This window comes from Sebastes fasciatus, chromosome 5, assembly GCF_043250625.1.
Source record: "Sebastes fasciatus isolate fSebFas1 chromosome 5, fSebFas1.pri, whole genome shotgun sequence".
Classification (NCBI taxonomy): domain Eukaryota; kingdom Metazoa; phylum Chordata; class Actinopteri; order Perciformes; family Sebastidae; genus Sebastes; species Sebastes fasciatus.
In genome coordinates this window covers 39,037,871-39,065,397 of record NC_133799.1, presented here as the reverse complement: position 1 = coordinate 39,065,397, position 27,527 = coordinate 39,037,871, and the positions used below count along the sequence as shown (strand labels likewise).

Here is a 27,527-nt window from a genome sequence, read left to right as displayed (position 1 = left end):
TGTGAATAATTTATTTATGTTATTTGGGTTACATTGTTAGTTAGGTAGTAAAATACATTTTGCAGGCAGTTGTGGTTCAGGATGATGCCTTTTTCCTGATCTTCCTTTGTGTTGTGTGTTCTTTCAGATGTACCTCTCTGCTAAAGAGAAAGAAGAAGAACGGCAGGTCATTTTGGAGCGTCAGAAACACTTGGAGGAAGTGCTGAGGCGGAAGAAAGAGATGGAGGCCAAAGCTCAGACTGAATCCATCACAGACGGGGAGATGGTGGACAGCATCTTTGACTTCCTGCCCGTTATGGTTGGAGGGAAGGAGGGGCAAGCGCCTGTGGGATTCGAGGTTTGGGAACCGAAAGCTTTGCACATTTTGTATTCCTTGAAGAGTCAGTCACTGCATGTCTGCATGTCTGTATCTGTTTTCAGAAGTTTGAGGGGAGAAGGACAATCACAGAGGAGATAGACATCGACGACATCCCCATGGAGGAAGATCTTCCCAAAGAAGATGACGATGACCTGGATGAGTACTCCTTCTCCAAATTTGCCTCCATGTACTTCCAGGGTGCTGCCACCCACACCCACATCCGCCAGAGGCTTCGGCAGCCCCTGCTGTACCACGAAGATGAAGGAGATGTTCTGGTGCTTCCCTTAGACCACTTTAATTCATCATTTCAGTTGTTTTCATATGAGGGTTATCTTTATTTATTTCATTAAAGGTGCTATTGATAACGTTGATAACATTCAGCCACTAGATGTCGCATTCTCCCTCCCCTGTTCCATAGCATTTACTTCATAACAAGTCATTGCCAGGCACTTAACGTCAATCTCCAACGACCCAGAGATACCACGTGATACCAATGTCGTTTTACGATTGGCTCACAAGCCTTTTTAGAAGTGGGAGTCGAACGTCAGATATCTTCCACAGAGATAAACAAAACATTCATTTTGGACCCGCCAACATTTTTAACATGATTAATTCACAATCATAATAATTTTTTGTTCTGGAAAAGCCATACTTTTATTCAGCACCTTTTTAAAGGTTTTGTGGATGTATTTTTCTTATTTTATTTTTAAATATTCGTATATATATATATATATATATGTATATATATATATATATATATATAAATACGAATTATATATATATATAATTTTGTCAATAACACCTTTAACTTATCATGGTGTTTCTGTTATGTTATCACCAGGCCTCTCTGACTGTGTGGTGGATCATCCTGAGGTTCATGGGAGACCTCCCTGATCCGAAGAAGCAGGTCCAGGGAACCTCCACGCAGGAACGCCTTCTGCCGAAGGAGCTGATCTCCAGAAAGGACAGACGTTTCAGCCACATGGTTGGCCTGGATCAGGTATATATAATATTGAATACTGCCTAATTATGTAGATTAACATTAATTTATCAAAGATTTTAAAATATAATTTCTGACTGTTTTAGAGGGTGCTGAGGAATAAAAAAGAAAGGAAGCCTTCCACAGTTCCTGAGGAGCCAACATCAAACAGAAAGGCCTCCATTTTCACAGACCTTCTGACAAGAAACAGGAAGGCTTCTGCTGTGCCCACTGAGACAAACCCAAAGGGATACACTGTGCCAGAAGGGAGCCCTCGAACAAGGAAGGGATCTACATTCACTGACCTACTGTCCAGAAACAGAAAAGCATCCACCATTCAAGAAAATGGAATTCCAAAATCCACTTCAGGCCTCAGGAAACCCTCCATCATCATGGAGGAGGTGAGGTGTTAGTGTTGCTGAGTTCTCATTCTCAGTCATTTCTTTTAACATATTGATGGATATTTTTTTCTTACAGTCAGAAGATCTGACTGAAGCGTCCAAGCCTCCCACCCTGCAGACTGTGAAGGAGGACAGTGACGTCATGATTGGAGAAGGACCCACCCTGGACCGGCCGATGACGTCGCTCGAAAAACTCCACATTATTGTGGGATATGCCATTGTCAGACGTGACCTCAGGTAACAGAAGCTCCAGTTGAAATCACATACATCCATGTATTTTTTTATGCATTAGGTTTTCAGGTTGTCTATCCGTCCGGACCATTCTCGTGAACGCGATATCTTGGGAACGTCTGCAGGGAATTTCTTCAAATTTGGCACAAACATCTACTTGGACTCAAGGATGAACAAATTCGATTTTGGTGGTCAAAGGACACTGTGACCTTACGTCCATCCCATTCTCGTGAAAGCAATATCTCAGGAACGCCTTGAACAAATTTTGTGTAAACGTTTACTTGGATTCAAGAATGACTTGATTCGACCTGGTTGTCAAAGGTCAAGGTCACTGTGACCTCACAAAACATGTTTTTGGACATAACTCAAGAATTCATGTACTAATTATGACAATATCACACAAATAACTAACAGGATAAAATTATGAAGTGATGATATTTTGGACAGACATGGATGTAAACTGCAACTTGATTGGTTAGCGGAGGCATACAACTGTGTTGTGGTATTTCTAGTTTTCTTTCTCAACTAATACAATATTTGTCTGTTGTCTGTCCAGGGATGAGATTTACTGTCAGATCTGCAAGCAGCTACAAGATAACAACAATCGCAACAGCTACTTCCGTGGCTGGATCCTGCTGTCCCTCTGTCTGGGCATCTTCCCTCCAAGTGATCGCTTTATAAGGGTAAGTACAACAGTCGCAAAGGCTGCTTCAGTCTCGTAAACAGTGTGCAGAATGCATTGATGTTTCGCTCATCTCTTCTTATCTCTCGTTTCGGCAGTACCTACAAAGTTTCATCCGCTTCGCTCCAGGAGGCTACGCTTCCTACTGTGCTGAAAGGCTGCGACGCACAGTGATGAACGGAGTGCGAGGGGAGCCTCCAGCCTGGCTGGAGCTGCAGGTACTGAGACTGACATACGATGTTCCTGCAAATATTTACAATGGTTTCATGTTCATTGTCCCATTAGAATTTTATATATATAATGAAAAAAAGGTTCACAGCTTACCCAAATCAAGAAAAAAACATATTTTCTCACCAGGTAGCTAGTGTTACAGATTTGAGATATATATATACTGGAAAAACAAAGTTCGGAAACTTGTGTTTGGTGGATTATTTCTCTGTTGTTACAATGCTAATGGTCATTGTATTTTACATGGTTGGAAAGCCTGTTTATTTACCTTCACAATGATGTCCAACTTGTAAGGATCATGCATTTGTGGGATGAGCAGCACAGCTGATTATGTGGGGAGCGCCCAAGAAAGATTTGCCAAAATGCTCTGCCAATGGTAAACAGTGTATTCTCATAAGGCTACCAGGAAGCCTGCAATGACTGCCTTTCACCGTCAGGCCCGTTTGCGCTGGTGTCGACAACACAGACAATGGAACCTGAACATGTGGGGGAATGTCATGTTCAGTGATGAGTCCAGGTTCTGTCTGCCAAAGTCGGATGGCAGGGTATGGAGTATGGAGACGACGTGGAGAACGCTATGCTGATTGTTGCACCGATGGAGTAACAGCTTTTGGTGGGGACAGTGTCATGGTGTTGGGCGGCATCTCCCTCACTGGCAAAACAAGGCTTGTCATCATTGAAGGCCATCTCAATGCAGTGAGATATCGGGATAAGATTCTGCAGCCAGTGGCGATCCCATATCTCCACAATCTGGGACCTAACTTCATCCTCCAAGATGACAAGGCTCGCCCCCACAGAGCCAGGGTTATCACAGACTACCTCCACAATGTGGTAGTAGAGAGAATGGAACGGCCTGCCAAGAGTCCACACCTCAACCCAATTCAACACTTGTGGGATCAGCTTGGGCGTGCTGTACGTGTTAGAGCGACCAACACAACCACGCTGGCTGACCTGCAACCAATCCTGGTTGAGGAATGGAACGCCATCCCACAGCAACATGTGACCAGGTTGGTGACCAGCATGAGGAGGAGGTGCCAGGCTGTTGTGGCTGCGTATTGATCTTCCACCGCTACTGAGGCTCCTGACATATTGTATTAAATGAATAAAGTGTAAAATAGCCAATACGTCTTGTTTGTTCTTTGTTACTGATAGAGAGTTCAATCATCCAATCCACCAAACAACTCAAAACAAGAGTCAACACCAACAGGAAGAATACACTGTTTACCATTGACGGAGCATTTTGGCAAATTTTTCTTGGGCGCTACCCACATAATCAGCTGTGCTGCTCATCCCACAAATGCATGTTCCTTACAAGTTGGACATCATTGTGAAGGTAAATAAACAGGCTTTCCAACGATGTAAAATACAATGACCATTAGCATTGTAACAACAGAGAAATAATCCACCAAACACAAGTTTCCGAACTTTGTTTTTCCAGTTTATATACACTCACCGGCCACTTTATTAGGTACACCTTGCTAGTACCGGGTGGTCTTCTGCAGCTGTAGCCCACCTGCTTCAAGGTTGGACGTGTTGTGCGTTCAGAGATGGTATTCTGCGTACCTTGGTTGTAACGAGTGGTTATTTGAGTTACTGTTGCCTTTCTATCATCTCGAACCACTCTGCCCATTCTCCTCTGACCTCTGACATCAACAAGGCATTTTCGTCCACACAACTGCCGCGGACCATTCTCTGTAAACCCTAGAGATGGTTGTGCCTGAAAATATAAGAAATATCTACAAATATGTGCATCAAACACATACAATATTTGATGCACATATTTGTACATATTTCTTATACTTATATTTTCATTTGTATTATTTATAGTTCTCTACATATATTGTAGCATTACATAATTTACATAAATACTCCTTTATTTCTATTTTTCTTCTGCTTTATGCTTTTATACATATTATATTATATTATTATGTATTATACTGTATATATTATAAGTGTTGATGACATTTGACAGTTTTCTGTGCTGTGAGCACCACAAACAGAATACTGTTGACCTCAATTTTATTGTGGCTGTAGTTGAAATCTCAGAGACACAAATTATATCCATAACTGTCTCTGCATGGCACTATACCACCAGGTAAGTGAGAACATGTATTTTTGTAATTTGAGTGAACCGAGCCTTTTGCACTTATGAACTTTCCTGCACAGTAGATCTCATTACTATTCATTTTGTTCATGTACTGTTGTAGGCAACCAAGACGAAAAAGCCCATGATTGTGTCTGTGATGCTGATGGATGGACGCTCCATTAACCTGCCTGTCGACTCAGCGTCTACCTCCAAAGAGATCTGCCAGCTCCTCTCTAACAAAGTCAAACTCAAAGACACCTTCGGCTTTTCTGTGTACGTCGCCTTGTATGAAAAGGTACGCACTTACTTCCGCTCTGTGTATATGTTCCTGTAGTACAGTAGGTGACAAGTAAATCTGCTATTAAAAATGTATCGCATGGATTATTTGTACTTTGTACTTTGAGCTAATATGATAAAAAAGTTATTTTTACAAAACTGTCCCTATATCGCGATAGTTGTGCATGAGACAGATAATCTGTTAAAAAAAAACACGTTCCTCTGGTGTCCTCCCAGTGCTCCTAATAACGTTTGCAAAATTTCCCCATGCCCGAAGGAAAACAACCAATCACAGCCAAGGAGTCTCTAAGCAGCTGTAAATCGCTGCACGCGATATAACATAAACACAAATATATTTTACCATTTAGCTGTAAAATGAGATGGTTTGCTTCGGCTGATGGGCGGTGCTTGGTTTTCAACATGGCTGCCGGGTCACAAACTTTCTCATTTTACAGCTAAAGAGTGCACTACAAGATGTTTCTGAAAACATTTGAGGCAAGAAATAGACATTACAGTAACAGAATATTGATTCCTATTTGATCAGCGCTGCCTAGTTTGACCGTTTAATTGGAGTTTCAGAGTTTCGAGAGCAGTGATTGACAGCTGCTTTAGAGACTCCTTGGCTGTGATTGGTTGTTTTCCTTCGGGCATGGGGAAATTTTGCAAATGTCATTAGGAGCACTGGGAGGACACAGAGGAACATGATTTTTTTACAGGTTATCTGTCTCATGCACTAGATTCAAGATTCAAGATGTTTATTGTCACGCTGGTTGTACAGGTACAAACGTGTGAAATACTTTTTGCTGGGAAGCTCCATTAAAATAATAAATTATATTACATTTACATTTACATTACATTTACATTACAATTACATTTACATTACAATTATAAAAGGAAATACTTTATACAAGGGCATATTAAGAACATATACAGGCATATTAAGAACATATATATTAAGAATATATACAGTATAAACAGTATAAGATATATTTTTGTGTAATAATGTGTCGAATGAATTATCGATTTAAAAGTGATGGCCTGGGGGAAAAAACTGTTCCTCAGTCTGCTGGTGTGAGTCCTGGGGGTCCTGTATCTTCTACCAGAGGGCAGGAGGGAGAACAGGCTGTTGTGGGGGGGGGGTGTGGTGTCCTTAATGACCCTCAGGGACTTCCTGAGGCACCGCTGGGCGTAAAGCTCCTGCAGGCTGGGCAGCTCGCACCCGGTGATGTGTTGGGCCGAGCGCACCACCCTTCCCAGCGCCTTACGGTCCACGTTGGTGCAGCTGCCGTACCAGGTGGTGAAGCAGCCTGTCAGGAGGCTCTCTATGGTGCCCCGGTAGAAGTCCCTGAGGATTTGTGGTCACTACTGTCAGGTTATAGTGACCGTTTTATAGAAATAACTTTTTATTATATTTGCTCAAAGTTACCAGCTGCAGCTTTAAGGACTTACCATTTTCCATTTGACAAATAGGTACTAACATTTTGCATATGTACTGGTTTATGTTTATTGGACAATATAAACATGATGCTTTTCAAATATGCAGTGGATGAGCATAATCACAGTTTAATGGATTGGTTAGTTTATTTATATTTACAGTTTGCACAAGTTTGCGCTAGCTGTGCTAGTGCTAGCACATAACATGCAAATAAACTTTACAACTTAAACACACTGGGAAAGCTGCATTGTCACACCATTTTAAGACTTTATATTAAGAAAAAATTTATTGTGTTGTCCCGTTTTAGTAATTTAAAAATATCTGGATATCTATAACTACGAAATGTTGACCTGTCCTGAAGGTGTGGGCTCTGGGCAGCGGCCGGGAGCATGTGATGGATGCCATCTCCCAGTGTGAGCAGGAAGTAAAGAGGAGAGGAGGGCAGGAACAGCACGCTCCCTGGCGTCTCTTCTTCCGCAAGGAGGTCTTCACCCCCTGGCACGACTGCAAAGAGGACAAGATTAGCACGGACCTCATCTACAAACAGATCATCCACGGTCTGAAGTTCGGAGAGTACCAGAGTGAAAAGGTGGGCTTACAGTTGGATGATAATCTTCTTCCTGCGATACTGTCAGATTTAAATTTACATCTTTTTTTCCACATTTCCCTTTCCACAGGAGGATGATTTCGTTCAGCTCGCTGCGAAACATTTATATGTCCAGCATGGCTCAGGCAGCAGCCCAGAACATGTGAAGGAAGCCGTTCAGGACTGCATCAACAACTCTCTGCTGGAAGCCAAGTCAGAGGCCAAATGGGTGCAAATGGTCAGCACCGCTCATGCTCAGGTCAGTCTCACCACAGTGCTGCACACAAAAAACTGTCTATAATGGCCTTGAGTTGAGGTTTCTGTCTATTTTTCTCAAACCACACAAGGGTTCATATTTGAGTTCAAGACAGAAAGCCGATTCCGTTAAGGCGGAGATGGTCGACTACGCCCGAGAGAAGTGGCCCATGTTCTTCTCTCGCTTCTTTGAAGTTGTCAAACTCTCAGGTAGGCATCTATCGGCATAGACTGTGTATTGCCTCTCTGTTGTATGTATTTAAATTAGGGCTGTCAAAGTTAACGCGATAATAATGCTTTAACACAAATTTGTTTTAATGCCACTAATTTCTTTAACACATTATCGCTAACTTGCGATTTTTGGGTTGTAGCTCTTTGGCTCTGTTTTAAAGCTAGAGTGAAGATACTGGTATCATTTGAAACTAGAAAACCTAAAGAATCCATCAGTACCAACCATGTCATACTAGCTTGGAGGAGGTTAAAGAACGCTCACAAATTTTGGAGAGGAAAAACTGCCGTGGCCATTTTCAAAGGGATCCCTTGACCTCTGATCTCCAGATCAGTGAATGTAAATGGGTTCTATGGGTACCCACGAGTCTCCCCTTTACAGACATGCCCACTTTATGATAATCACATGCAGTTTGGGGCAAGTCATAGTCAAGTCAGCACACTGACACACTGACAGCTGTTGTTGCCTGTTGGGCTGCAGTTTGCCATGTTATGATTGGAGCATATTGTTTTATGCAAAATGCAGTACCTGTGAGGGTTTCTGGACAATATCTGTCATTGTTTTGTGTTGTTAATTGATTTACAATAATACATATATACATACATTTGCATAAAGCAGCATATTTGTCCACTCCCATTTTGATAAGAGGATTAAATACTTGACAAATCTCCCTTTAAGGTACATTTTGATCAGATAAAAAATGTGCGATTAATTTGCGATTATTCCCGATTAACTATAGACAATCATGCGATTAATCGCAATATTTTTTTAAATATTTGAATCTATTGACAGCCCTTATTTATATATTTTATAGTTTGACAAATCATGATAATTACATCAATTTAAATTTGTTAAGCAAGTTGCGATAATATACACCCCATAGGTGTAAAAAAAACAACGTGTTTTTGTGCTGAATTGAAAATCTTTAAAACTTGGAAAGATGAAATGATTGAAGGCATCATGCACTCCATTATTATAAATTTGGGGTGCTGCAGCACAGACGGTATGAGAAAAGTAAAGCGTTTTTTTAACATTAAATCATGTAAACATGTTCTGGTAGAAGCCCAAAATACCAGTATGAACCTGAAAATAAGCATCGGTCCTCTTTAACTCAACAGATCACATTGCAATATGCTGGTAAGATAAAAGGAATTATACAGGCTTCCACGACACAATTCCTCAATGTAACATATCTAATGGAGTTTCCCAGTGAACGATTCATTGCTGTTAGAGCTTTATTTCAAACTAAACAGACAGTATGTGTTCCCAATAGAAGCCATGAACTCAGACGTATCGGATAAGTCAGTAGTTAGAAACATTTGGACATGCGTGTATAGGTGAAAACCTGCTGCACAGAACCCCGGCGAAAGGCGGTGTCTGATGGTGTGACATCACTTTGGCCACGCGGATGCTCACGACCCTCGCTGATGAGGCAAGTATAAATCATGCTTGGGGCGGACGGACCGCGGGGTGCGCTAGCTAGCTAAATCTTGTCTCATTTGTCTTGTCTTTATATTTGAGGCCAATGTCAAAATAAAATTGTATGATGCTCTCCCACGGGTGTGTGCGCCCCAATGTTGTTGTTGTTGCCATGCTGCTGCACTGACCCCAAAGTACATTTACCTAAAAAGTTTGCCAGATCTTATAAAAGTGCATCTTTTTTTTCTTTACAACCTTTGATTTATTTCCCCTCCATGTCCCTTCTGGGGCTCTGTTTAATTGACTAATCGATTAATCAAGAAAGTAACTGATGAATTATTTATGAAAGTAATTGTTAGTTGCAGCCCCTTATCAGTGGGTTGATGATCGGGCCTCTACTACTGTAAATATTAATGCTGCACTCGAGCTCTTTCCTTCAGGGTGGCTGAAATGATTCAGAAAGTGCAAGCAACACTTTACTGCTGGACAGGAATACATCTCATAACTCCCCTCATGTCTTCCACGAGTCATGATTTATTGGGCTTGTTGCTCTTTTTAAGGCCCTGCGCTGCCAAAGAGCAAGTTCATTGTGGCCATAAACTGGACTGGTATCACGTTCCTGGACGAGAGAGAGAAGAGGCTGCTGGAGCTTTCCTTCCCTGAAGTCACCGGCGTCCACACCGTCAGGTAGAGACCGAATCAGAGGAGGAGGAAGCAGTGTAGTGTGCCAGTTACAGTTAGGAAGACTTTACTAAAACAGTGTGGTGTTACTTGTGTTATCCAGGGAGGGTAAAGCGTCTGGCCAGGCGGTGAGCCTGCTGACACTCAAAGGAGACTTCACTCTGAGTGGAGGGACAGCTGAGGACATGGCAGAGCTGGTTACTATGTTCCTCAGTGGACTGACCGAGAGATCTCAGTATGCTGTGACCCTGAAGGAAGCCGATCAAGGTCAGAGGCCTGAATTTGTTTTTTCTATGTGGTCACAGCTGAATTATCTCTTTTAGGGTCATTTCTGCCAATTGTTAACTGATTTCTGAGTTGACTTCCATTCGTCTACAGATGACACAACATTGTTGAGCTTCAAGAAAGGAGAGCTCATTATAATAATTAAAGATGACGAGTTTTCTCAGCAACGTGGCTGGATAAAGGGCCAGAATGAGAGCACGAGAAAAACGGGAGCCGTCCCCACCGAGGCCATCTTAATCCTGCCAACACTCAGCAAACCCACCAATGAGGTCATGGTACGGAGATGTCAATGACACAGCCTTCTCAGATGAGTTATTGTGCTCAGGATCTGTAGATTAATAAATGTGGTTTCTTTATTTCAGAGCCTCCTCAACTTGTCCCCCAACCAGAGGAAGAACATCATAGATGAAAACCAGAAAGAAACAGGAACAATAGAGAGATTAGCTCCTGTCACGCTGAGAGAATTCTCCCTTGAGTACTTCAGGTATCTGGAAATGCTCTCTTTTTTTCAGCAGGATAATGTTCACTGGAACAGCACTGACAGGACGAATACCCATCTTGTTTCCTTGATCCCACAGGCAGCCTACTAAGGATGTGAACCGTCAGGTGATGTCCAGGAACGCTGCTCCTGAGAGGCTGTGGGCGAACTCCAGAGAGCCACTCAGACAGCCCCTCCTCAAGAAACTAGTGGCCAACCCAGAGCTCAGCCACAAAGGCTGTCTGGCCTTCACTGATATCCTCTACTTCAGGGATTTAGTTTTCTACAAGCTGGAGTAAATATGTATCAAAACACAGAAGTTGGATGAGCATTCTCATGGAAGCCCAGTAACAGTAGGCCCTGCAGTGGGTATCAAGCTATGTTGACAGCCAGTGTTATCTGAATCCTATAGTCTGCTTGGTTGTCCAGCCGTCACTCATTTATTGCTTTTCCTTGACTGTTGTGTACCGATCCTGAAATATATGGGAGATTACCCCACCAAACAGACGCAGAGTCCTCTCGAGCTCACCGACCAGATCTTTGGCCCCGCCACTCAAAACGAAGCGCTCAGGGATGAGATCTATTGTCAGATCATGAAGCAGATGAGCAGCAATAACAACCGGTACGATTATGTTATTTCACTATCTCAGGTTCTCACTTTTCTACATCACTTCAGTAATATTTCTATTTATGACGTATTAGAATGACAATAAGGCAGTTTCTCAAAGGTATAGACCTATTCTGTTACTGTAATGATACATTGTTTTGTTATTGTAGATGGTAAAGCACTGCAACAATAAGCCAATTGACAGAAAACAATTTTGATTATCAATTCAAATTGAGAATTCTCTGGTTATCCAATAAAACATGTTCTGCTTTTCTCTGTTTTATATCATTGTTAACTGAATATATTCAGGTTTTGGACTGTTGGTCAGACAAAACAAAACATTTCTTTTTACAATTTCATCATATTTTATAGGTCAAATGGTTAATTGATTAATCAATAAATATGTGACAGATTAATTGATAATGAAAGTAATTGCTAGTTCCATCTCTAGCTAATTTTAAAAAGAAAAATAAATATTTTAAGCTAAATCTGGTGAATTGAAGTAGCTAGAACTGTTATTCCCTTGTGTAGTTTTCTTTATTTAGACAGGAAGTACAAACAGTAAAAAAAAAAACATAAGCGTGCCCCCCCGCCCATGTTTCAGTGTCCAAGAATGGTTTTGAATATAATCCAAGACTCCATTTCATCATATGCTTCATAGTGTCCTACATGTTGTCTGTGTTGCCAGGTTCAGCGTGGAGCAGGGCTGGCAGCTGCTGTGGCTCTGCTGCGGCCTGTTTCCTCCCAGCCAGTCTCTTCTGAGGCACACTCAACGCTTTCTGGAGTCACGCCGCAGAGAGCCCCTCACCGCCGACTGCCTGCAGCGTCTGCAGAGCTCCCTGAGGTTAGCCCAACATGCTGTAGTACACGTCACCGACACACAGCAATGTGTTCTCCCCCCCCGTGTTTCAAAGAAGGGTGTACTAGATGAAGAGTGTGGGATGACGCAGAGGGTGTGTGCAAACAGTGACAGGGTGGTTTCTAGAGCAGCTAATGTTGCTTGTACAAAAGTACAAGGCTGTTGCAACACTCGGGTTAGCAGCCACCATGATGCGACATGACACCACAATGTGAGAAAAGGAAATGTCACGCTGTGGCACCTTGTGTTTTTAATATCTCCCATATAACTGAACCATATGAGCTTCTTATTCTAGATCTGTCGAGGGCAAGTTGTGCAGTTTAAGGCAGAACTTGCTCGCAGCGATGCTCACATCAGCACACTGCAATATGTTGCATCCCTTTCGCAGTGACACGACCACATTTGCATGGCATCCTCTATAAATAAATGTGATTTACATTCAGTATAATTTCCATGACGACAACAGGCTCTAAGAGACTTATTTCAGACTTTTTATCAGCACAGTTGCCGTATGGTGTTGCATTCTGGTTTGTTAGTGACAGAGTGTGCTCTTTTCTTTATCTGCACTGAATCTGTGGCTTTAGTGTCAAAATGATAACGTAAAAAAAACAATGGGACTAAGCATTTTCTGTCATTGTGTAGGATGGAGCCCCGGAAGCTCCCACCGCACCAGGCGGAGGTAGACGCCATCCAACAGAACAGCACCCAGATCTTCCACAAAATCCACTTCCCCAACGACACAGAGGAGGTAACACGGACCTCTTGTTATGTTTAAAGTAGGGCTGTCAATCGATTAAAATATTTAACCGCCTGATTGTCCATACTTAATTGGGATTAATCACACATTTCTTATCTGTTCTAAATGTACTTTAAAGGGAGATTTGTCAAGTATTTAATACTCTGATCAACATGAGAGTGGACAAATATGCTGCTTTATGCAAATGTATGTATATATTTATTATTGTAAATCAATTAACGACACAAAACAATGACAGATATTGTCCAGAAACCCTCACAGGTACTGCATTTAGCATAAAACAATATGCTCCAATCATAACATGGCAAACTGCAGCCCAACAGGCAACAACAGCTGTCAGTGTGTCAGTGTGCTGACTTGACTATGACTTGCCACAAACTGCATGTGATTATCATAAAGTGGGCATGTCTCAAAAATAGAATAGAACCCATTTCACATATCTGGAGGTCAGAGGTCAAGGGACCCTTTGAAAATGGACATGACAGTTTTTCCTCACCAAAATTTAGTATAAGTTTGGAGCGTTATTTAGCCTCCTTACCGACAAACATGGTTGGTACCAATGGATTCATCAGGTTTTCCAGTTTCATATAATACCAGTATCTTGAAACTGAGCCCGCTACAACCTAAAATTTGCAAGTTGTGTTAATGCGTTAAAGAAATTAGTGGCATTAAAACAAATTTGCGTAAATGTGTTATCGCGTTAACTTTGACAGCCCTAGTATAAAGTTATAGAATCAAGCCAGGTCAAACATTCCTGCAGTAACACCAGTGATTCCTCTCATCCTTCTTCAGATATTTGAGGTGGCGACAAACACCAGGATCAGGGATCTCATCCAGAACATCACCAAGAAGCTCAGTCTGGCTTCGGCAGACGGCTTCAGCATTTTTGTCAAAACACATGACAAGGTGACATTTCTCAACCATTATACTTTGATCTAGAACTTCACTGTGTTCTTTCACAAAATTCCCTCTTTCATGAACGTCCACTCCGCTGGTTGTAAAAGGAAGTCTGTAATTGTGTTTACTTCAGGTTCTCAGTTTGAATGACGCAGACTACTTCTTTGATAGTCTGAGACAAATCACTGATTGGTCCAAGAAGGCCAAGAGGATCAAAGATGGTAAAAAAACATGATATGATAGGAGTCCCAATTGCACTTTTGATGGTTCTTTGAATTTACCTTTAAAAACCTCTTGGTTGTGTGTGTGTGTGTGTGTGTGTGTGTGTGTGTGTGTGTGCGCGCAGGTGGGCCAGTCAACATCCCCTACCTTGTGTTCTTCATGAGGAAGTTGTGGTTCAATGTTATCCCTGGCAGAGATGCAGGGGCCGATCTTATCTTTCATTTCCCTCAGGTACATTTGAATGATGCAGTTCAGCCGCCATCACATTTTCCAGGCTGATTAGTTTTTCCACCTGATATGAAAGCCAAATCTTTCCATGAACATAATCTTACCTGAAATACAGATAATGTTCCAGACCGCTCTTTTGGTTTCATTATGACCTGTAGGAACTATAAAACATTATCTCTTAAAGGGTAACTTAGTTTGTTTTTCAACCTGGGCCCTATTTTCACATGTTTTTGTTTTTAAGTGACTAAAATTGGTCCAGTATTGAGGGAGAACGCTGTAACTGGCAGCTGCGAAACAAGCTTTGAGGGCAAGTGAGCAGCATCAATGTAACATATTACGTCCACTAAAAGTGCTTGTTTTTGCCACTGACAGGCTCAGATTGTTATTAGAAGTGTCTGACAACATTATGGAAAGAACCCTACAGAGAAATGAAACGTTTCTCTTACCTTCCTCTTGATCCGGTCTGTTGGTTGGCTGCCACTCGTGTTTCCACCATGGATGTATTCCACTATTCCACCGTTGTCTTCCGGCAACACGTCACCTCGCCAGACTTCAGAAGGAGACTTTTTCTTGAGCTAGACTCTTTCCATAATGTCAGACACTTACAATAACAATCAGAGCCTGTAATGGCTAAAACAAGCACTTTTAGTGGACGTAAATGACGGTGCCAGCTTGCCCCAATAGCATCATATTGCAGCCGGTGAGCAGCTGCCGTCTGCAGCGCTCTCCCTCAATATTGGACCAGTTTCAGACATCGTTGTTGCTATCAGTCAGTTAGACACAAAAACATGGAGAAATAGGTTCCCCAGGTTGAAAAATACCAAAGTTACCCTTTAATGAACAATGTAGTCAAGAGCAACTTGATTTAAAGGTCAAATTTGGGCCCAAATCTGTTGGGAATTGCCACAATAGCAGACTTTATAAGATATCTTTCTATCTTCAGGAGCTACCAAAGTACCTGAGAGGCTATCATGTTTGCACCAAAGAGGAAATGGTCAACATTGCAGCTCTGCTCTTCAGGATAAAGGTCAACAATGACAACAGCCAGTTTGTCATGATTCCCAAGATGCTGAAGGAGCTGGTGCCCGCCGACCAACTGAAGGCCACGTCTGAAAATGAGTGGAAGAAGGTATGATGGGCTTTCATCTCAAGAATTCCCTTCAGTTGGATAGCTTAAAGCTGAAGTAGGCAGATTGGAGCAAATATGATTTTAAAAAGTTATTTTTATAAAACGGTCGCTATATCCTGACAGTAGAACATGAAACAGGTAACCTGAAAAAAATCATGTTCCTCTGTGTCCTCCTGGTGTCCTCCGGTGCTCCTAACGGCATCTGCAAGATTTCACAGACCGGAGGAAAACAAACAGTCAGAGCTGATCTGAGGTCTGCTGTCTAGCTGCTGTCTATGAGAGCCGGCTGTCAATCACTCGCAAACTCCAACCAAACGGTGAAACTAGGCAGCACTGATCAAATATGAATCAATATCATGTTACTGTAATGTCTATTTCTCTCAGAATCATCTCGTGTGCACGGTTTAGCTGTAAAATGAGAAATTTTGTGACCCGGAAGCCATGTTGAGATCTCTTGAAGGAACGCCAAGTACAGCCGGAGCACAGCCAATAGGAACGCTCTCTCTGAAATGACCTGTGATTGGTCAAAGTCTCCCGTCACAGGCTAGATGTTCTAAAGTCTAAAAACAGAGCCATGAGGAGGAGCAGAAGTCTAGTTTTCTCTCAGAACACTTGAATTACAATATGCTGAAAGGCTATTATGGAAGTTTTGCCCAATGATGCCAAAAATATACTGCCTACTGCAGCTTTAAAGGACACTTTGTTTTTCTTATTGTCAACACAAAACCAAAAATGCAACAGCCTCTCCTTCAATACTTTCCAACTTCTTTATCCTGTCTGTAACGCTCAGACCCCATTTGTTCTTCCTGAAGATGTAAATCTTTAACAGGAATCTACACAACTAGGCTAGCGGCTCATTGAGGCTGTACTTAAGGTAATACATACTTTGAGTGGAACCCTAACATCAGCATGCCAACACAATGAAAATATTAACATGCTGATGGCAGGTAATGTTCACCAAGTTCACCATCTTAGTTTAGCATTTTAGCATGCTAACATTTAGCATTGAGCACTAAACACAGAGTAACACTGAGGCTGATGGGAATATATTGAGTTTAGCAGGTATTTAGTCATTAAGTATTGAACAAAGTGAAATTTTGAGCTAATGATGGGGCTAGATCAAAAATCAGAGGATCACCAAAGTTATTACAATTCATCCTGAGGAGAACATGAAAAGAATTGTACGACAATCCATCCCATATATGTTGAGATTTTTCTCTCAGTACCAAAAATGTCAACCTCATGGCCGTGCTAGAAAAAATGTCAGTAGATCACCAAAGTTTCCTAAAGAGGATTCATCCTCTAAGGACCATGAATGTCTACAAAATTTCATAGCAATCAGTCCAATGGTTGCTGAGATATCAACCACTGACTGACTGACTGACTGACTGACTGACTGACTGACTGACTGACTGACAGACATTGTTATCCCACGCAGCTAGCATAGCTAAATACTGTGAATGAAACAAACTAGAGTAAATAAATAATGGGGACTCTTTTTAGTCATGGATTAAAGTTAAATTTCAGTATTTTTCAACCTGGACCCTATTTTCTATTTTTATGTTTGTGTGTCTAACTGACTATTAGGGACAATAATGTCTGAAATTGGTCCAGTATTGAGGGAGAGCGCTGTAGATGGCAGCTGCTCACAGGCCGCAATATGGTGCTATTGGGGCAAGCTGGCACCGTCATTTACATCCACTAAATGTGCTTGTTTTTACCATGACAGGCTCTGATTGTTTTTATAATTGTCTGACAACATTATGGAAAGAGTCTCGCTCAAGGAGAAGTTTCCTTCTGAAATCTGACGAGGTGACGCGTTGCCGGAAGACAACGGTGGAATAGTGGTATGCATCCAAGGTGGAAACACGAGTGTTTGTTGTATTGGAATACAGAGAGCGTAGTTTAGTGTTATCTAAAAGATTTTCAATGTCATGGCTGAATATTTAGATGATTTCCACCGTGTGGATGACCTCTTTGAATTCGATGGCTGCCCGTATTTATTTGAGCCAGAGTATACAGTTGTTCAGATTTCACAATGAGACTTCTCCTTGAGCGGAACTTGGACACAGTAACAAACAGACCGGATCAAGAGAAAGGTGAGAGAAACACGTAGCCAGCAAAAACCTTGTTTTCCTATGGTACGGCATGCCTGGCATGCACTCCTCTCTTGCGCCACACGTCTTGTGTTTCTAGCATTTTTTTAGATGCACATAAAGTTAAAATATTCTCTCCCACCGCTCGTCAATGTCACACTTGGCCCAGGCAGCCAATCAAATCAAGCAAGAGGTGGGCTTTGCTACTTTACCACTACCTCCCTGTTTTGCTGCTGGTATTGGTGGTAGGAACAGTGGAACAATGGCAAATGCAGACGAAAGGTCGATATTAGCAGTATTTAATTACAACAAACTACTGTATATGATTCAAGGTTATTTTTATTATTATTATTATTATGGCCAGTGCTAGACGTCTGCTTGAATCAATTTTTTTTCTCCGTAAATCACATTTGATCGCCCGGTTGCACCCGCGGCCCTGCACCACAGGCGCACAACACTATTTTTCCCCGACGCGCTTTTCCACGGCGTTTTTGAAGCAACGCCTCCCGATGTTATCAGGGTCTCAGGCTACATCCGCACTAGTACGTTATCCTTTGAAAATGAAAACGATCTTGGTCAAGACGAGTGTTTAGGGCCATTTCAGAATTTATCTCCATCCATACTACCACACCTGAAAACGCATGTCACATGACCATTCACGTACACAAACAGAATAATAGCTCGCATCCTGCGCATGTAGGCAGTAGTAGCATTATAAAATGCAGAATTTAACTGCACAACAGCTACTAGCAGTGACGACAAGGTCAGCAACGCTTGTAACACGTTTTCCATGTTGAAATGAACCACTGGCGGTCGAGGCTGATGTCGTTTGCGTTCTTCCGGAAAAAGTTCATGTGATAGGGCGTGACGAATCAGGGAAGAACACGTCATGACTGATGAGACCCATTCAAATAGTGAACGTCGGTGTCTGCGTCATCGTTTTCAAAGGTCTCTGAGGTTTCAAAGGTTCCGTCGGTCCAGACTAAAACGCAACCAGGAGTTTTTAAACTAAAAGGGGGTCAGCAGCGTTTTCAAACATCTCCGTTTTAGGGGCTCGAAAATGTCGGAGTAGTGTGGACGCTAGACATAAACGTAGCATAAGTTGTGAGATTTAAAAAAACAAAAACAAGTATTAGTGTGGATGTAGCCTCAGTCACCCAGGGCAACGGTGTGGCTCATTGATGTGTTTTGAATAGTTTTAATAATAGTAGTAATAATAGTTAACAATGGAGCTCTCCAGCACAGAAGAATAAGATACTTCAGACTTTGATACACAGACACTTATATAGAGTCAGACTTCATAAAGTCTCTATATCCCCAGGCTTATTCTTTAAATGTCTCATATGAACAATGTCACCATTATGCCATTCCTGTGATGCCTATCTCAGCTCTCTGAGAATATAGCCTGAAGGCTGTGGGGGTGTTGGAAAATCATTAACCTCATTAAAAGCAACGCAAATACTTCTACAATACAAGAGTGTGGTGTCATACTGTGGTGTATATCTTTTTGAATTTTCAGAGTATTCTCGCCTCTTATAACAAACATGCTGGCATGACTGTTGAAGAAGCTAAGGTGGCATTCCTGAAGGCAGTGTGCCGCTGGCCGACGTTCGGCTGTGCGTTCTTTGAAGTGAAGGTAAGGGCTGCAGTGACAGCAGCACAATCGGTGCTTTATCTCGCTATCTATAGTCCATTTGGTTGGGTCGGCGGCTCGTTTATCTGATGCCCTTCGCTCTCTGTTTCAGTCCCTCACAGCCTCTGTCACCATGGTGCACTAACTGCAAATCTGCAGAAAGCCATGCCTAAAGTGAAAGTTTTTCTAATTTTCCTTTCTAACTTTCTCTTCAGCAAACATCGGAGCCAAGTTTCCCAGATATTGTGCGAATAGCCATCAGCAAGCAAGGACTCACCATCATCCACCCTAAAACCAAGGTGAAAAAGCAATACAATGTATCATTAACAGTATTCCCTTTGACAATTTGCTCCTATTTATCACCATTTATTCTTTCTTTTGTAAAGGATGTGCTGGCAAATCACCCATTCAACCGCATCGCTAACTGGTGCAGTGGAAGCACCTACTTTCACATGACTATTGGCAGTTTAGTCAAGGGGAGCAAATTCCTTTGTGAAACGTCACTGGTAAGATCTATATAGACACATCAGCTTTAAGTAAGTGTCAGTACGTAGAAGTTTGTCCTTTTCATTTTCCTTTCTTTACCTCTGTGTCTTGTTATTAAAGGGTTACAAGATGGATGATCTTATAACCTCCTATGTCAACATGTACCTCAGAGAGAGGAGGGCAGTGCAAACCAGGAACCAGCGCTTCAACATCTGAGTAGCACGAGTGTGACGCAACTTTTGTCTGTAGCTGCAGATTCAAACCAACACACTCAACATGTAGTTCATACACACACACACACACAAACACACACACACACACACACACACAGAGGCAGAGCAGGAATAGTTCTGCTTTCAAAAGTGCGATCAACTTTATTTGTGCTCAGTGGAAAAAAAACATTGATTTATTGCATGGAAGAAAGTTGTTGTAGTTTTCTCTCATTTTATTTAAAGCTAATGTATTCAAGTAACATAATCCTAAGTGAAGAACCCACGTTCTAGGTAATGATAATTCTGTGCACACATTTCCTCCAGCTCTTAATTTATGGAGAAAAACATATGTGGTTCATGATCCACCAATATGAAACAGATTTACAAATGTGTATGATAAATTGTGAATGAATTATGGTTTCCATAAATGTTTCTTCCTATCCATAAATACCACCAAAGTTGAATATATTTACATATAGACAACCCAACTTGAATAAATGCCAGTATTCCACATAGTTCCAACTTTCTTTAATCTAATAACTTTTTATTTTCAAATACTTCCTGTGTTATATCGTTGTCTAAAAATATTATCCACATCTGGTTAACAAAATATTTACATATTTAGTTTTTGTTTGTTTAAGTTTAGTGGTATTTGTTTGTGGGTGGAAAAATTCAATTGTGGACACCATAATTTATTCACAAATCTCCATACCCATTCGTAAACCTTGTTTTTATTTGTAGTAACTACAATGGAAACTACCAGTAATTCCTCTCCATATTAATCTGCCTGCCTTAAAAACATTAAAGGTGCCTTGTGGAGTTTTCTTAAAAACAAATAAAAGTTATGCTTGTGGTTTTTCTCACCGAAATGTTCATTGCAATGTGCGCATGCGCAATAGTCACATCGTAGGACGTGCGATTCAATTCAATTCAATTTATTTTTATATAGCGTCAAATCACAACAGAAGTTATCTCAAGACGCTTTATATATAGAGCAGGTCTTAGACCGTACACCATAGTTTAGAGACCCAACAAGATCCACCAAGCGCACTGTGGCCAGGAAAAACTCCCCGATTAGTGGGAAGAAACCTGGAGCAGAACCGTGCTCTGGGTGGAAGGCCATCTGCCGAGACCGGCTGGGGGGTGGGGAGAGAGAGAGAGAGAGAGAGAGAAGCAGCTGTAATAACTAATACAAGTAGGACTGATAACACAAAACCAATAGTAGTGGATGTAAAAGAGTGATAGTACAACTATCGGAATTGATATCATTGGGTCGTCCTCAGACGGGCTTTCAAGCGGAGCTTCCAGCTGTCTCAGTCCATCATACATCTGGCTAGCTCGCCAGCACTGTCCAGCATCTCTCCTCAGTACGTCCATGTGTGTTAGTGTGGGACGTCCCTGTGATCGATGCACGTGCGTTGGTTCCCGCAGCATCAGCATGCTTGCTGGGAGTTCTTGATGTCTTTGGCAGTGACCGAGAAATGTTATTCTCCAGGCTTTTTTGCCGTGTCATCACCGTTCATATCTCTACAACCAATGTGTTTATGATTAATTGTTGACGAGAGCACAAAATTGTTTATCTAGCCTTTTTATTTTACTCTCAAGGTGCACCAGATTGATGCATTTAACTTTAAAATGTAGCCTACAACATTTAGGGTGAATAGAACTGTATTTTTTCTTATTGCAATTTATATATCGCGGTAAAGAAATATCGCAATGTCAGTTTTTCCAATATCGTACAGCCCTAGTGTGTATCCCTCAGGCATAACGTGTGTTGAATGCTTACTCATAAAACACCAAAGCCAAATTTTGTAAATTAAAAAAATCTGCCATGTTTGCTAGCTTGCAGCCTAATTCTTGACTTATTAGCACATTGCTATGTTTCTGTGCATGTTATCACTACCAACTGTGAGCTGGAGTAGCCTGAAACCGACGACATCACCTGCGTCACCTAAATGCTTGCGCGTGTACATGTGCATGCTACAAATAAAATAGGGATCCACTAGTGAAAACATAGCTCAGTAGTGCTAACAGTGGGCAAATACTCCACAGGGTACCTTAAATATGTCCGTCTTTAGAAAATGATTATGCTCTTCATGAAAAATGTATTGTTGAGAAATAATTTTTTTCTCCTAAAACTGTCAAATAAAACATTTTCCAAGTGGAAGCCGGTTGAAAATGTTTCGAGCATCTTATTTAGTCTGAGCAGCCGGGAGCCGCTCCTTCACAGCAGTAAGAAGAATGATACATTTATGATAGTAAGCACTTACACAAGGCAATGTTATTGCTTCGGGGTTACGAGACGCGCGACAGACAGAGCTGAGAAGCTGAACAAAAGCGGGGGCCTTCCCAATTAGCAGTTGGCAGTAGATTAACAGGGTAGTGATGTCAAAGCTTCTCCCCAGTCCCGCACAGATAGTGGCTCCATTCAAGTCTACAGAATAGCATTTGCATATCGATGATACAGAGCAGAGAAAGGGCCGATGTGTCTGACACACAGCTGTGATCTCCTTGTATGAAAGAAATATTATCCCCCCTCAGCCAGCGGGTACTCTCTCCACATCTGTCCGACGGCTATGTGACTGATTATTTTGGGCATTCCAATTCAAGATGCCCCCAGGAGGCAAGAGACCAACAAGGGCCTCTGTTTCCTTCAAGCATCCCCCCTTCCCTCCCCACTCTTGTTTTTCACTTGCTCTCCTATAGGGAATGGGGCCCTCTAGAACTAAACAGACCATCGACAAAAGATCATCTCTGAGACTTTAGTCATAAACTTCTAAATCAACAGCACAGTCCATCTTCTATCTGTCAGTGGGGGGTGTGTGGAGTTCACAGTAAAGGCGCCCGGTGCAACGCTAGGCCTCGTTTCCATGGAGTCATACCCAACGTCTCGTTGCAACTGAGGCATGCCATTCTTCTCCCCGCAGCTAAAATGTGCTGCTTATTCTGACTCAGGCTATTGTGGAGTGCACAAGTGGCTCTCTGAGGAGAAGGGGATGGAGAGAGAAAGGGTGGGGTCAAGGTTCAAACGAAAGGCTCCCATTGGGACTCCCTCTCTTATCAAATTTGTTGAGACACAAAAAGAGCTACAGTCTCATTCCTAAGAACATCTTGAGGGAGAGAAAAGGGGGTTATAGGACAGCATTCTTTGTGTCAGAGCTTCAGTTCTTCCAGAGCTCGCCGGTCGGACTCCCAGTCTTCACTCTGCTCCTGCGCTGATTGTCCAGCAGCTGAATTGTTCCTAAAGCAGCAAACCTTTTCTTCAAAAAGACCATTCACTGGTGAGCTCAGGTAAGTCTTCTATTTTACCTCAGATTTTGATTTTGATAACTTTATTAAAAAATTCCCTAAAAAGATTCCTTCTATTGTTTTCATAGTAAACACTGTATTTAAGTGTCACAAATGGTTGCAGTAAAACAATATATCCTTGATACTTTACTGTGCAATAGTAGTAAGTATTTATTCTGTCACTTTTGTCATGTAAACTTCAAAACAGCTCCGCATTTTGACCGATTTTTTGAGCTTTGACTCAAGATTCAAGAACTTCATTGTTGTTATGCAAGCATAACAAAATTGTGTTTGCCCTCAAATGGTGCATTGTATTTAAAAAAAGACTACACACAGATATTCAAAGAATACTGTAAATAAGGCAGGAATAAGGTAAAAGATTGGTAGTAAATATCAGCAATAAAAAGTGTAAAATAGAGCAGTATGAGTATAATAAAATAACTCTAAAATACAACTAGCAAGTGTGCAAACAGCAGCAGCAGCAAAAGTCCAGTAAGAGTGCAGTGTGCGGCACATCAATCTTGTCAGACTGAGGAGATGTCTGAGTTCAGTAGTGCCACAGCTTTTGGGAAGAAGCTGTTTTTCTGTCTATATGCTCGTGTTTGACAATCTACCATCTACATTTTAAGACTGGATCCTTCCAGTCAGTGAATACCAAGTGCACTCGCGTTTAATCCAATAACCAGATTTCACAGTTACTTTATTCTACTTGGTTTACTGTGACGGGTTTTAACAATAGAAGACTGTACACATTACAGCTGTCACAGTTTTGTCACAACAAATTGTCACCGACTAATCTCTGAAAAGGACCAACGCCAGGATGCTCCGTCTCCTCTCTGCCAACGCTCTTGCACAGATCTGCTTACCCAGATCAATGTGATGAAGGCATATTTCAGGTTTGCCTCTCTTTAGGATTATCCCTCGGGGATCCGTATTTATGGGAGCTTTTCCTTTGAGCTGTGCTGCTCCTGGTTTGTTATCCCCGCTGGGACTGCAACCCTTTTGTTTGGGGCTCCTGAGTCTGAGCCTTGGCTGAGAAATGTCCTCCGTTGTGGGTCTCACAGCTCCAGTCAGTGCAGGAGCGTAGCACACAGTGAAAAGAGCCACGCTGCTCCATGTGGCTGCTTCCTAATAGGCCAAAAGTCCAGACAGTGAGGTGGTGAAATGGTGAAAAGAGACAATCCCTTTCAGTTTTTGTTAAGGAGCCCTGCATTGGTGCAGCATCTCTTAACCACATTTCACTGTTTGGATTGTAGATTTGGGGACCCCCCCTTCAGCTATAGAAACATCTGTGGGATGACAAGTTCATCCCTGATACACATGTTTTCATGCTGTTCTTGGATCCTCCACAAATTACAAAGTGAAAGTTCAAGCCTTTTCTGGGATTAATTATTGCAGTTCACGCCCCAGTGATGTTTGTGTAGATGTTGGGCTAAAGCAGAAAAGGAGGAGATCAAAACAAAATGAGAGGAGTGGACAGTTGGAGCCTGCTGGAGTTGCCGGAGGGACGGAAGAGTGGGTGGTTATTTTTGAGGTGTGTCTAAATAGTCCTCTAAGATTGGGGAAAAAAAGTGAAATTCTTTGAGGAATGTTGGAAATGATATTTAAGTTATATTGAGTCTATTTCATACTCAAAAATTGTAACTGTCAATGAAGAGGGGAGACTCAAATATAGGCTACAGTATCCAAAAATTTGCATTTGAAGATAAGCTAGATATTTTTAAAGACATTTTTTTTTTTTTTTTTTTAACAACAGTATACTTATACAGATATAACGTGTTCTTTAGCTTGCTTCAGAGGTGTAATCGGCTGGGAGGGGAAATTTTTTTCTAATCCAACTCAGCAGGAAGTGAATAAATGTATTTACCAAATTGTGGAACTTTTAAAAAGAGATATTAACACATGGAGACATATTTTCAGACTCATATCTGCTATGCTAGCATTACAGTGGGTTTGAAATTCAACTCTGATTATATATAATTCTGTCACATTTCACATTGAATTTTAGACTAGAACGTTACATATATAGCAGCTATATACTGTATAGTAGCTTATTATCCAGCCCAGTTACACAGCAGTTTGTGAAATAGCCACTAAATTGAATGTTTTGATTCATGTACACAGACACAAATTAAACAATTTTCGTGATGGTCAGCACATAATCAAATGTAATTCACGTAAACCGGGAAGTATACAGAGTGGCGAACGCCGTGTAGGGAGGAGGTCAGGGTGAATGGGTGGGTCAATAAACACAGGACTTTCTCCCAGGAGACCAGTGTTCGTGTCCTGTGTAAAACCACAGGTCAAAGTTGATTTATTTGTCACGTAGCTTCCGTACTTAAGTTTCACCATGCACATCCGGTATTATTTAAACCCAAATCGCGATCATTTCCTACACCTAACTAAGTAGTTTTGGTACCTAAGCCCAACCAAGTCCCCAAGTTCCCCCAAGTTTCATGTAATACCTCTTTTTATATGCCCCTGAGAGTTTTCAATTCAGTCTCGATAAAAGAATTCTTGCTGACAAATCAGACTGAGGCCAGTAAATAGAAGAGTGAAGAAGTGATGACGCAGACTTCCTCAACTTAATAGTGTGCGAAGGAAGTCTCATACTTGTAGTGGTCAGAATTAAGTAATTATCCGCTCTGACGGCATGCACACATTAGCCAGGGACACTGACATCTATTGTTACCTTGTGAGACTGGCACTGTGACAAATACTGTCCCTGCCTATTGTGTGTGTGGGCGGGCAGGGAGTAGTGTGGACAGGGGTTGGGTTTCCTGTCACTGGGGTAGTTTGCTGTCTGAATACTAACAATGAACTATTTTAGAAATCAAAAGCACGTGTTTAGAAACGTCATGACTCAAATGGTCAGCCCATCTGTCAATGATTTAGTTTTGTCTATCCTGCAAAGAGACATATGTTGCTTTATTAAAATAGAAATCATTCCAAAGACGAGAATGTTTCTGAAAATTGCTTTTAAGATACATTTATAAAAAAAATTCTGTCTCCTCAGCCACCAAAAATGGAGTCTGCTACAACAGAGCTGCCTTCCCTGCTATCCAATCAGTCAGCAGAGAGCTGTGCGGCAGTGGATACAACGATTGAGAACACTCTGTTTGGATGCTTCTACATTCTGGTTTTCTTTCTGGCGCTGAACGGTAACAGCCTGGCTCTCTGGATCTTCTCTCACCAGCGGGGCGCTTCCTCTCCAGCTAACGTCTTCTTGATTCATCTGGCTGTGGCAGACTTATCGTACGTGATCATCCTCCCGCTGAGGGCCACCTACCACCTCACCGGAGGCCACTGGCCCTTCGGCGAGGTGCCCTGCAGACTGGCGGGCTTTTTGTTTTATGTCAACATGTACGCCAGCCTGTACTTCCTGGCCTGTGTGGCGGGGGATCGCTACCTGGCTGTGGTTCACGCTGTGAGGTCGCTGAAGGTTCGTCGCGTTCGCTACGCTCACATCATCAGCTTCTCTCTGTGGGCCCTGGTTACCGTCTCCATGGCGCCACTGCTAATCACCCACCAGACTGCAGAGGTGGACGGCGTGACGGTGTGTTTGCAGCTGTACAGAGAGAAGGCCTCACGCAACGCACTGATCTCACTAGCAGTGGCGTTCACCCCACCTTTCCTCGCCACCCTGTCCTGTTACCTGCTCATCATTCACAGCCTGCATCGGGGCTCCAGGTTAGAGCCGGCCATCAAGCTGAGGGCCCTGCGCACCATCGGTCTGGTCATGCTCATCTATGTAGTCTGTTTCCTGCCTTATCATATGAGCCGGGCCACTTTCATCCTGGGCTACAGCCAACCCGACATCTCCTGCCAGACACGCAGAGGCCTGAGCTTGGCCAACCGCCTCACCTCCTCCCTCACCTGCTTGAACGGTGCCATGGACCCACTGATCTACCTATTTGGAGCGGAGAAGTTCCGCGGCACTTTAATGCGATTGTTTTGCAAAGATCAGGCGGGGGTGTCAGGAGCCACCAGCGGAGAGTTAAAGGGAACACATGAGAGCTCTGTGAGTGCCAAGTCTGAGTTTTGAGGAAGAGTAATTTGAACCCGATCTGGAGCACTGTTTGATAGAGATGCATTTCCAACACAAACAAAAAATTGGTCTGTTAATTGACTGTTGCCTTTTCCTGACTGAAGATTGAAGGCTCATTCCACAATGTGGTTGATGTGCCACTGTTTTCCCCTTAGCTTGAATTCAAGGCCCAGTTCCAGTGTCCACCCTATGTCCTATTCACCCTCACAGACTTTAACTGACATACATCAGAACGGCACATACTGGTACTTCACAAAAAGTCATGATTTAGTTCCCCCTTTCGGAGGAAAGAAAACCGAAGACCCCATTGACTTCAGTGAAATTTGACTTATGTTTGGATTGTAATTTTGACAAATTAGTATGCATTCATCTCTTGTTATACAAATAATATTAAAATAATTATTTTGCCATCTTGCCTGAACCTGAGCGTTGGCGATACCTTAATAGATGAAGGCT

The 27,527-nt window shown here is 42.1% G+C and overlaps 2 protein-coding genes across 3 annotated transcripts in view; both read left to right on the top strand.

Moving 5' to 3' along the window:
• Positions 1-20,576, top strand: part of myo7ba (myosin VIIBa) — a 33,234-nt gene extending 12,658 nt beyond the window's left edge. The window contains exons 22-48 of the mRNA XM_074636666.1: positions 128-337; positions 421-633; positions 1,200-1,358; positions 1,445-1,738; positions 1,815-1,975; positions 2,526-2,652; positions 2,750-2,869; positions 5,087-5,260; positions 7,038-7,265; positions 7,354-7,521; positions 7,610-7,727; positions 9,726-9,852; positions 9,950-10,113; positions 10,225-10,406; positions 10,494-10,615; positions 10,710-10,864; positions 11,078-11,231; positions 11,905-12,060; positions 12,718-12,823; positions 13,625-13,738; positions 13,863-13,950; positions 14,076-14,182; positions 15,123-15,308; positions 18,924-19,040; positions 19,253-19,336; positions 19,424-19,543; positions 19,644-20,576. Of these exons, the coding sequence (XP_074492767.1) occupies positions 128-337; positions 421-633; positions 1,200-1,358; positions 1,445-1,738; positions 1,815-1,975; positions 2,526-2,652; positions 2,750-2,869; positions 5,087-5,260; positions 7,038-7,265; positions 7,354-7,521; positions 7,610-7,727; positions 9,726-9,852; positions 9,950-10,113; positions 10,225-10,406; positions 10,494-10,615; positions 10,710-10,864; positions 11,078-11,231; positions 11,905-12,060; positions 12,718-12,823; positions 13,625-13,738; positions 13,863-13,950; positions 14,076-14,182; positions 15,123-15,308; positions 18,924-19,040; positions 19,253-19,336; positions 19,424-19,543; positions 19,644-19,739 (4,050 nt within the window). The 3' untranslated portion in view covers positions 19,740-20,576. The remainder of the gene's footprint in view (positions 1-127; positions 338-420; positions 634-1,199; positions 1,359-1,444; positions 1,739-1,814; positions 1,976-2,525; positions 2,653-2,749; positions 2,870-5,086; positions 5,261-7,037; positions 7,266-7,353; positions 7,522-7,609; positions 7,728-9,725; positions 9,853-9,949; positions 10,114-10,224; positions 10,407-10,493; positions 10,616-10,709; positions 10,865-11,077; positions 11,232-11,904; positions 12,061-12,717; positions 12,824-13,624; positions 13,739-13,862; positions 13,951-14,075; positions 14,183-15,122; positions 15,309-18,923; positions 19,041-19,252; positions 19,337-19,423; positions 19,544-19,643) is intronic.
• A 2,313-nt stretch (positions 20,577-22,889) lies between these two features.
• Positions 22,890-27,203, top strand: gpr17 (G protein-coupled receptor 17). Of its 2 annotated transcripts, none has more exons than XM_074636677.1 (2): positions 22,890-23,026; positions 26,040-27,203. In XM_074636677.1, exon 2 carries the CDS (start codon positions 26,049-26,051, stop codon positions 27,066-27,068), a length of 1,020 nt encoding a protein of 339 aa, XP_074492778.1. In that variant the 5' UTR covers positions 22,890-23,026; positions 26,040-26,048; the 3' UTR covers positions 27,069-27,203. The 2 variants fall into 2 exon arrangements, with proteins under 2 accessions (XP_074492778.1, XP_074492779.1); XM_074636678.1 differs by having other exon boundaries at positions 22,982-23,016.
• The last annotated feature ends 324 nt before the right edge of the window (positions 27,204-27,527 follow it).

Bases quoted from the DNA above. Each gene is read 5' to 3' on its own strand.
- gpr17 (XM_074636677.1), top strand. From the start codon at position 26,049: ATGGAGTCTGCTACAACAGAGCTGCCTTCCCTGCTATCCAATCAGTCA.